Genomic DNA, 10,000 nt, shown 5'->3' with positions numbered 1-10,000 from the left:
GTCTGTACTGTAGCACTAGCATACCATTTCTCTACCAGGTACCCTGCCTGTTCGTTACCCTACAGCAGTGTTTCTCAAACAGTGGTCCGCGGGCGCCCCTTAGTGGTCCACGAGTAGATTTCTATTTTTTTCCTTTTTTTACACCTCCCACTATCCAATAGACCCTTCTCACGGGGGCCATTTTGTGTCGAGAAGCCAGGGTAAACGCAGGTGCAAGCAAAACACTAATGAGGGTTTCCAACTTCCATGATTGGGATTTGGAAACCCTCATTAGTGTTTTGCTTGCACCTGTGTTTACCCTGGCTTCTTGACACAAAATGGCCCCCGTGAGAAGGGTCTATCAGAGACATGTTTACATTTTCTGGGAAACGGAAGGTCCGATCACAATGCGTATTAATGACTATAGCCTATGTATTTTTTCACCCCGAATCCAATGCCGCCGCCCACTGAGTCTCTACGACTTACGATTGCGTAGATACATCCACTCTGCCTGCAGGGCTACAGGAGAGAGACAGAGTAGGCCTACAGTGGGGGTTGGGAGTTCCAAGTTACTGACCAAACACACTATTTCAGTTATTGCTGTCAGAATATAGAGCCAGTTAACACTTATTTGAACACACAAACTGAATGCTACTTTAAGATGGCAACAGATAGCCTATTTGACTTTGGCAACATTGTGCATTTATTGAACTTGAAAAAACTTTCTTTGAACTTTGAATAGGCTATATTTGAACTGAAAATGAAAAATAAATGTTAAAAGAAAGGTCAATGGACTAACTAAAATAAATTATATATATATATATATATAATATCGGTTATCTTGTTTTCATAATTGTGGGAAGCCAAAAATTTGATTAATTGTACTGCTATTTGTCATTTAATTAGCCTGGAATTTGTAATTTGAAGTAGTAGGCCTATTGTTTTTGGGGATGTTTTGGGAGTTAGGTGGTCCCCGAGTTTTTTATTTATTGGTTAAGTGGTCCTTGGTCTGAAAAAGTTTGAGAAACACTGCCCTACAGTACCTGTAGCCTAGTTCTAATTGTAAGCTAACAGTGATACAGTGTGGCCCAGCCTTCACCTGATCCTGGGTTTACGTATTGAATGATTTGCTTTTAGACTCTGTTGGTGTCTGGTCGCGCCGTGTGTGTGTGTGTGTGTGAGAGAGAGAGAGACGGATTCATTCAGGCTAATCCAATGTACTTCTGTGAATGTTCTGTCACATGAACTCGTGAGCGCGTGCGTGTTGACCGATTGTGCTACTTTGAGAGAACTGCTTCCGTCGATCCAGTTGTCCAGCAGTGCGAAAGACACACCAGGGTTTTGTACCGTTTTTAGATGGAATGAAAGTATATTGCAGTACAATGTATTTTATACAAAACATATACAAAACCAACTTCACAAAGTGTGTAAAAAAAGAGGCCATTTGTCTTGAATTCAGGGACTGTTTGTTTGTGACACAATGGAATGAATAAATGAACTATGAGCTAATTTGATTGTTTCGTAGTTGATTGATTGATAGTTGGACACTTATGGCCTCTGAATGGGTTAATATGACAATGTTATTATCTCCGCCAAGAAAGTTATGTTTTCGTGTTTGTCTGTTAGCAAGATTACGGAAAAACTACTGGGTAGATTTTTATGTAACTTGGTGGAAGGGTAGCATGGGCCAAGGAAGAAGCTGTTACATTTGGGATTGGATCCGTTCCGATTCCCGAAATGTGCACATCATAGCAGACTGGACTATTGGCCTTTAGTGCAGGTCTGCGCTCTGCGAGTGCATTTCTAGTTCTTTGACATTAAATCATACCAAGCAAATCTCAACCTGTCCACTCTGAAGCGCTTTTTCATCCATTCATGGTCAACTGACAATGACATTTATAACATTTATAAACTCATTTGAATAAACAGCCGAGCCTATGTGTCTCTAATTACAATGCTAGTAGAAATAACCATCAACTATCAGTCAAAAATCTGCTTCAAGCATCAAAGTTTAATATCTGTTTAAAAAAAAAAGTACATTATGTGCATCAAAATAAAACCTCTCAACAAACAGCTTCATTCTGCAATGAGCAGGCAGTCAGTCATAGCTTACAGGAAGCAGTCATAGCTTACAGGAAGCAGTATAAAGTAGACTTTTGCTGTGCAATCGACACGGATAGTGAGCAAGGAGCTGCTTCAGTCCCATCAGTCAAGCAAAGTACATGAGCCAACATATAACAACAAAGTCCAAATCAATGTCCATTTCCCTTGAAGAAGAACGATGAAGCAATTAACTGCTAATTAATTCAATTGACTTACAGTTCACTGTATTCAGTTTAGCATGTACAGATGAACAGACCTCTTATTCTACACAGGTATATTGGTTTGGACTCCCCTCTGGGTGGTGCTGTGCACAATGGACTGGTACCCTCTTTTTAGTTTGATCAAGCAAAATGGAAGACCATGAAACCCATTATTTAATATATAATGCTGATGTGAAGTGAAGAATCTGAGGCCTATACTGTGAGGTGTCTTTAAGCACTTTTCTGCATTTCATTACAATATTTTTTTGTCTTTGAAAAGGGGAGAGACATGACAATAATTTAGTCTCTCTCTCTCTTTCTACTTCTAGCTCTCTCTCTCTCTCTCTGTGTGGCTTTCCTCCCTCCAGAACAGAGGGAGATGTGGAGGTGTTTGGTTTAGCCTCTGGACCAGCCAGTGGCTCCATCTCACTCTCTCTGTCAGGGTCTCATTTCCAAAATTTCTCCATCTCTGCAAGAAACAAAGATTAAAATTAAAGTGAGGAGGATATAAATGTGAGGTGTGTGTGTGTGTGTGTGTGTGTGTGTGTGTGTGCGTGCGTGCGGGTGTGTGTGTGTGTGTGTGTGTGTGTGTGTGTGTGTGTGTGCGCTCGCGCGCGCGCGCGCGTGTGTGTGTGTGCGCGCGTGCGGGTGGGTGGGTGTGTGTGTTTGTGTGTGTGTGTGTGTGTGTGTGTGTGTGTGCGCGTGTGCGTGGCGTGCGTGTGTGCGTTACCTTTATCAAGATCAACGACTTTAGGTAGAGTGTTGATCTGGACCTCTTTCAGTAGGTTGTTCTTGTAGTCTAAATAACACAGGAGAAAGTTACAAATACTCAAGACACTCACCACATGTCACACACTAGGGCAATGGTTCCCAAACTGGGGTACGTGTATGGGAAAATGTCAAAATGTAAGAATAAATCATGAACATAAATGAAGGGGGTATTTGGATTCAGAAATCAGGGAAAGGGGGCACTGAAGCCTGACAGGTTTGAGAAACAAACCACGGCAACTTACATGTGAAACAGTATTTGTAGAGCCAGCAGTCATCCTCTCACTAGTAACTGATCTGCTGTGCATGTGTGGGGTGTGAGTGTGTGTGCGTGTGCGTGTGTCTTGTTTAGATGTGTGTCTGTGTGTGTGTGTGTGTGTGTGTGTGTGTGTGTGTGTGCGTGTGTGTGTGTGTGTGTGTGTGTGTGTGTGTGTGTGTGTGTGTGTGTGTGCGCCGTGTGTGTGTATGTAGGATAGATGGATGTTGCCAGTGTATTTGAGTAAGTGTGAGAGTGGATGGGTGTGAGTGTGGATAAAACTCCCCATTTTAAGTTGCTAATCTTATGTTGTAATCCTTGATGTCATTAATGTATTACATTAACACACTAATGTATATTTACTACATATTACCTTGTATACTGTACATAACAGATGTATATTTGTTTTATGTTTTATATTTTGTGTAACCTAACAGCTGTATTCTATAGTCTGTATTCTGTACCCTGTTTTTATATTTGCCTTATAACATCTAGGGACAAACATTGCAAACTAGCTTAGGCTATAAATGTCAGGATATATAACAAAGACTGTTTCCTGTGAATGCTCTACGTTTATGTATCTGTCACTATAGAAATAAACTTTTCAATCAATCAATTGTCTGAGCTGGAGATAGTGCCTGTTTGACTGCAGGAACAACATAGACGAGAGTCTTTCCTTCTCTAAATACCATTAATTCTGTTTATTCAACATGGCATCACGTAGAAAATGATTGTTCAAATGTTTGTTCAATTTAATTATTTATAGTGTTTATTCCTAAAACTACAGATGAAAGATTAGTCGACTATGATGCAGTGTCGACTAGTGGTTTCGATATCCGACTAGTCTGTGAAACCCCTATCTCACACACACACACACACACACGCACACACACACACACACACTTCTAACTCACCGAGTGCTTTCTCCTCCCGGCTGCTCGTCGTCACATCCATCTCAAACTCATCACAGCTGCTCTGACTTCTGTTGGACCTATCAATCACAAAGACAGACAGATCTGAGTGTGTACGTTTTTTTTTTACTTTTGATTTATTCATTTATATATTTATATATATTTTCTCCCCAATTGTACGTGGCCCCTGCTGTCCGGGGCGTTGCTCCACCCCCTCTCCCGAGTTGTAGACTAGCACATGCTCCCTCCGATACATGTGCAGTCGCCAGCCGACAGCTGAGGACGTAGCGCGTGGGAGGATCACGCCCCCCCAGTTCCCCTCCCCCCGAACAGGCGCCCCGACCGACCAGACGAGACAATGGGCAGGACTCATATCCTTAATCCGGCTTCCCACCCAAAGATGCCCGAGCAAGGTAACACGGGGGCTCGAACCTGCAACCCTCATGTTGGTAGGCAGGGAGTCCACCGCTACACTACCCGACGCCCCGTGTGTGTCTGTGTGTGTGTGTGTGTGTGTGTGTGTGTGTGTGTGTGTGTGTGCATACAGTAGGCGTATGTCTGTGTGTACGAGTGTGTTTGCATGTGTAAGTGCATTTACGGTGCTCACCTCATAGATGCCTGTGGGTAAAACTCTGAAACACAAAAAAGGGAGAGATGAGATTACAGTAAGAGACGGACGACTTCCATTCGGGTGTAATAGCAGCTGTGGTCAGACGGAGGCACTGCAGCTCAGACCTTTGGCTGTGCGTCGGCGTGTGATGAGGATGATGATGAGGATGACGAAGGCCAGCAGTAGGAAGGAGGTGAGGACGTAGCCCAGCGGCAGCAGGAAGTGATGCCTCTGGTCGGGCAGGATCACGTTGATGACTCGTGGAGACTCGGCCACGCTGCTGTCTGAGGACCACGGAGACTTTGTTTACATGTTCTTGTTCTGAGATAGAACCGAGTGTTGACGTAACCACACACACCGCTTCTGTACACTTCACTGGTTTAGGCTTAGAGAAAAGGTAAGTATCTCCATGCAATCCATTTCATTTATATCGTGCGTTCCTTTATCGCAAAATAACTGGGATGTGGAGGCTAAATGACATCACATCCGTTTTGTTAGCGTTCCATTTGCAGAAAACTTGAGCTGGGAAGTTCACTGTTCATTGGTCAGATCCAGTCGCTAGCCAGGCTAGCCATTGTTAGCCATTGTTAGCAATAAATTTGACAACATGGCATTTCGCGGCAATTTGCGCATACAAACACTGCAGCCTCATGTCCACACAGATAGATGTTAGGCAGTGCTGTGTGTACAGCTGATTTAATGAGACACAAACAAAACAGAAGTGCTAAACAACATTACTACGATTATACTACTACTGTTGTTGCGCGGCGCAGCCATCTTGGATTTTTGAGGTTGGGGCTGCTGAGACTCCTACGAGTTTGGAATGGGACATACCAGCTCTGATGACGTCACCGTCCAGCTCATGACCTTTGAAGTCGTAAGATTACCAGTCCCCAGTTATAAAGGAATGCACGAATAATCTCCTGCCAGTCGGTCTTTGCTGGAGGCTCTTCCTGTTTCTTAGAGGGCCACATCGCTGCTTTTCAACCAGCTTTGTATCATTACAATATGGGTACGGTAGGATATACAGATGATGAACAATGTTTAACTTCCCTTCATATTTCCTGCACTGAGACCTCGAGCCAGTGACATCACTGGTTCTAGGAAGTAAAGCAGATTGTTGCTGTTGCTGTTGTTGTTGTTGTTGTGTTTCACACTATATGCCGATTTCGGATAGATAAAGATCATGTTCAAAAGCGGTGAACAGTTCCTTTAAGTATTAAGACTTTCTTATGAGCCACTAGAATCTTGAGAAGATATTTATCCTGAGTCTGAAATATAGACTAATCCAAATATAGTCCCTGATTATATAGCAATCCAGTCGTATTGACAAGGGGCAGCAGAAATGAAATATATAAATGATATATTTTATTTTTGCTGCCTCTTGTCAAGACGACTGGATTGCGGGGGAAATTATGAAACGGTCAGCCATAATGCATCCAGATACTGATACTGGCTGCGTGCGAATAGCCTACTTGTTGTTGCTGTTTATTTCTTTACCGCAACAATCCTGCAAACGTGTATTTGTCCATTCTTATAGATATCTGATTTTGATCTCTTCTCCCGTTTCACTTAAACATGAATCATTGAGTGATTCTTATAGGATTGTACACTCGTATCATGTATAGTCTTTTTTGCAATTACCTTGAGCAATTGTGAATGTACTGACGAGGTTAGTTTCTACCTCTACATGTTTTATGTAATGGTTTGACTTGTTTCAGGCTTTTCATTTAGTTCACAGTCAGATGACATTTGTGTGGTGAATAAAGACGGATTTTAGAGAGAACAGCAGGCTGCTAACAATCCCTAATGTTAAACACCAGGGGGTGCTCTTCTCCTTCACCATTTACTTCAACTTTTCAACATGTGAATAACAACAAACACATATGTATATTTGGTCATCAAAACAACTATTAAGACAGCATACATGCATATTGTCTCTTTCTAACTTTCCTAACTTCACATTTTACCATTAGACACCAAATATCACGTGACCTTGGTATTATAAAGTTCTATGTGATCTCTTTGTCAAAACTGAGTTAGTTGCATGAAGCTATATTTTGAGTGCCTGTTTGACACATGCATGCTGTTATTTTTACTATTATTATTTTTGAAAATAATTCATTTTGAGTCTGTAAACAAAAGGACCCATCTCCATTTAGTGTAACTGAATGAACGCTGAAAACTTTGGAAGCACAATATCTCAGAACTAGCCTGAAGGCAGACAGAACCTTATAATAAGTTCCCTGGAACTTTCCACACTATTTCTTGTGGTTTTCCTGTGTTGGCCTCTGGAGCACTCAATGCTGTGTGTTTAATGTGTGTTTGCAGTGGCATAGTAGCTAAACGTAATGGGAGATTAGCATTATGCTATCACCGGCAGACAGAGATTACTCTCTATGCCCCAAGAGCATTCTTTTGTGTCTGTGTCTGCACATAGTGTGTGTGTGCGCGTGCGTGCGTGTGTGTGTGTGTGTGTGTGTGTGTGTGCGTGCGTGCGTGTGTGTCATGTCATGTCATGTAAGCTGTTAGCACCTTGTAAATGGTTATTATCCTAATATTTCTTTTTTCTCGTGTTGACATCCTGTACACGTTGTTTCCTGATTGTAAAAAAAAAAACCCGCGTAACACGTGGGAAACGATCAGTCAGTCAGCGTTCGCTGTACAGGCTGTTTTGCTGAGTGCTGAGAAGTGGCGGGGCAGCAGGGAAGCCTGCTTTCACTTTGCTTCATTAAAAATGTGCAAGGCCAGAAGCAGCTGCGCAGCGCAGACTCCACGTATCTGAGCCGCAATGAGATCCAGACTGAAAGCCACGCTGCTGTGATTGACTTTTCCTGGCAGAGAAACACACAGAAACAGGAATGGAGGGGAAGTGAGGAAGAGGAGTGAGGAAGAGGAGTGAGGGGAGGAGAGAGCTGGGTGGAAAGGAGGAGGAGAGCCAAGTGAGAGAGATGTGAGATGTTTCTCCAGAGGCTTCAAAACATTCTTTTCTTTTCTTTCTTGGTTTTTCTTCCATTTCCTCCCCAGTTGTACTTGGCCAATTCCCCCCTGCTGTCCCCGGTCGTTGCTCCACCCCTTCCCCCCCCTCTGCCGATCTGGGGAGAGTTGTAGACTAGCACCATGCTTCCTCCGATACATGTGCAGTCGCCAGCCGCTTCTTTTCACCTGACAGCGAGGAGTTTCACCGGGAGGACGTACTGTAGCGTGTGGGAGGAACACGCTACCCCCCCCCCCCCCAGTTCCCCTCCCCCCAGAACAGGCACCCCGACTGACCAGAGGAGGCGCTAGGACCCGGCCAGGACTCATGCTCCACCGGCTTCCCACCCGCAGATACGGCCAATTGTGTCTGTAGGAACATCTGACCAAGCCAGAAGCACCGCTATACGGTATAGCCGGTATTTTGCCTCTACACTACCCAGACGCCCCTTGGCTTACAAAATGAAGCTAACATACAGAGCTAGTAGCAAGACCTCGTCCAGCACATGCTGTCAAACACACAACACAAACACATGTCTGCTGTTACACATGTTATAACACAAACACTGTGATCCTTTTGTTTGGTTCCAAACCCCTCTGACTGATGCAATAAGCCCCTGCTGCCTTATGGGAACATGTGTGTTTGTGTTTAGGCTGCCTCCCCCGTGCCCCCCCTCCCCTCCCCTCCCCCGTGCCCCCCCTCCCCTCCCTCCCCCGTGCCCCCCCTCCCCTCCCCTCCCCCGTGCCCCCCCCTCCCCTCCCCCGTGCCCCCCCTCCCCTCCCCCGTGCCCCCCCTCCCCTCCCCCGTGCCCCCGTCCTCTCCTGCCCAAACTGCACTGAGAAATGAGTCTACTGGGAAGGAGGGAGGGGTGACCTACATCGCTTATTCCCCATGTCCAACAGCTGACTCCTCATCTCTCTCTCTCTCTCTGTCTGTCTCTCTCTCTCTCTGTCACTCACTCTCTCTCTCTGTCTGTCTGTCTCTCTCTCTGTCACTCTCTCTCTCTCTGTCTGTCTGTCTCTCTCTCTCTCTCTCTCTCTCTCTCTCTGTCTCTCTGACTCTATCTCTGTCTCTCTGTTTCTCTGACTCTCTCTCTGTCTCTCTGTTTATCTGACTCTCTCTGTCTCTCTCTCTCTCTCTGACTCTCTCTCTGTTTCTCTGTCTCTCTCTCTCTAACTCTCTCTCTCTGTTTCTCTGACTCTCTCTCTCTGACTCTGTCTCTCTCTCTCTGACTCTATCTCTCTCTCTCTCTGTCTGACTCTCTCTCTGTCTCTCTCTGTCTCTCTGACTCTCTCTCTCTCTCTGTCTCTAAATGTCAAACTGCATCCCTCCTGTCCTGTCCATCCCTCTCTCCATCTGCCTTTCAGTCTGTCTCTCTTTGCGGCCCGCTGCCGTGCAGATGATGAAGCACGGCGTGCACTTCCTGTTCTTGTCCAGAAGCCACTAAAGAGGCTTCTTCTCTTCCTCTTCTCTGTCTTTGTCAAAGCAGAAGATACGAGCATGCTGGAGAGGAGGCGATGAGAAGAAAGACACCAGAGCCATGTGAGCTGTTCAGAGCGAGAGAGGAGAAAAGCAGACGGAGGGCGCGGCGAGGCGAGGCGAGGCGGAGGGGAGGAGGTGAAGAAGGAGTGAAACAGTGCTGTAACTCCTCCAGAATGTCCCGTGTGAGCCAAAGTCAACAGCCAAAGTCAACAGCCAGCAGACAGAGGAGATCAGAGGGGAGCGCGGGCCAGAGAGGGCACAACTACTACCCCACTATAGAGCTGAACAGTCACGTGACTTTTCGTGACGTCTCTTGCCCCAGAAGTGAGTTCCCCATTCATTTTCTCCATAGACATTTCGGAAAATAAATCCTTAGAGTATAATGAGTTTTAAGGCTGGAACCAAGCCAACCCGTGACCTACTGGATCGTGAGTGACCATAAAACATTCGGTTTGGCGCAAAAACAAAAAAGAACAAGCAGGGGAAAAAATTGAAAAACTATGTAAGACTACTGCATTGCCATTCGTTTTTCGTCCTATTCACCTTACATGTAGCCCCGCCCACTTGACTTCCTGTTCAAAACGCCGGCTGTTTGACCCATGGATGTATTAAAAGAACTGGATAGGGGACGTGCCACGCCCACCCATACGCATTCGGACGGAGGTTGCTCACTGGCGCATGAAGCCATCATGGGGGGTTTTTCTTCCTGGTTTT

General features: G+C 45.1%; 1 protein-coding gene across 1 annotated transcript in view; it reads right to left on the bottom strand.

Moving 5' to 3' along the window:
- Nucleotides 1–1,970: 1,970 nt before the first annotated feature.
- LOC310799295 (matrix remodeling-associated protein 8-like) overlaps nucleotides 1,971–10,000 on the bottom strand; it is an 18,534-nt gene continuing 10,504 nt past the window's right edge. The window contains exons 8-12 of the mRNA XM_083661890.1: nucleotides 4,953–5,111; nucleotides 4,825–4,849; nucleotides 4,221–4,297; nucleotides 3,013–3,081; nucleotides 1,971–2,751 (exon numbers count right to left, since the gene is read on the bottom strand). Coding sequence (XP_083518016.1) covers nucleotides 2,729–2,751; nucleotides 3,013–3,081; nucleotides 4,221–4,297; nucleotides 4,825–4,849; nucleotides 4,953–5,111 — 353 coding nt within the window. The 3' untranslated portion in view covers nucleotides 1,971–2,728. The remainder of the gene's footprint in view (nucleotides 2,752–3,012; nucleotides 3,082–4,220; nucleotides 4,298–4,824; nucleotides 4,850–4,952; nucleotides 5,112–10,000) is intronic.

Source organism: Poromitra crassiceps, assembly GCF_964638095.1.
Source record: "Poromitra crassiceps genome assembly, chromosome: 27".
Lineage (NCBI taxonomy): Eukaryota > Metazoa > Chordata > Actinopteri > Beryciformes > Melamphaidae > Poromitra > Poromitra crassiceps.
This window is presented reverse-complemented; position numbering and strand designations above follow the sequence as displayed.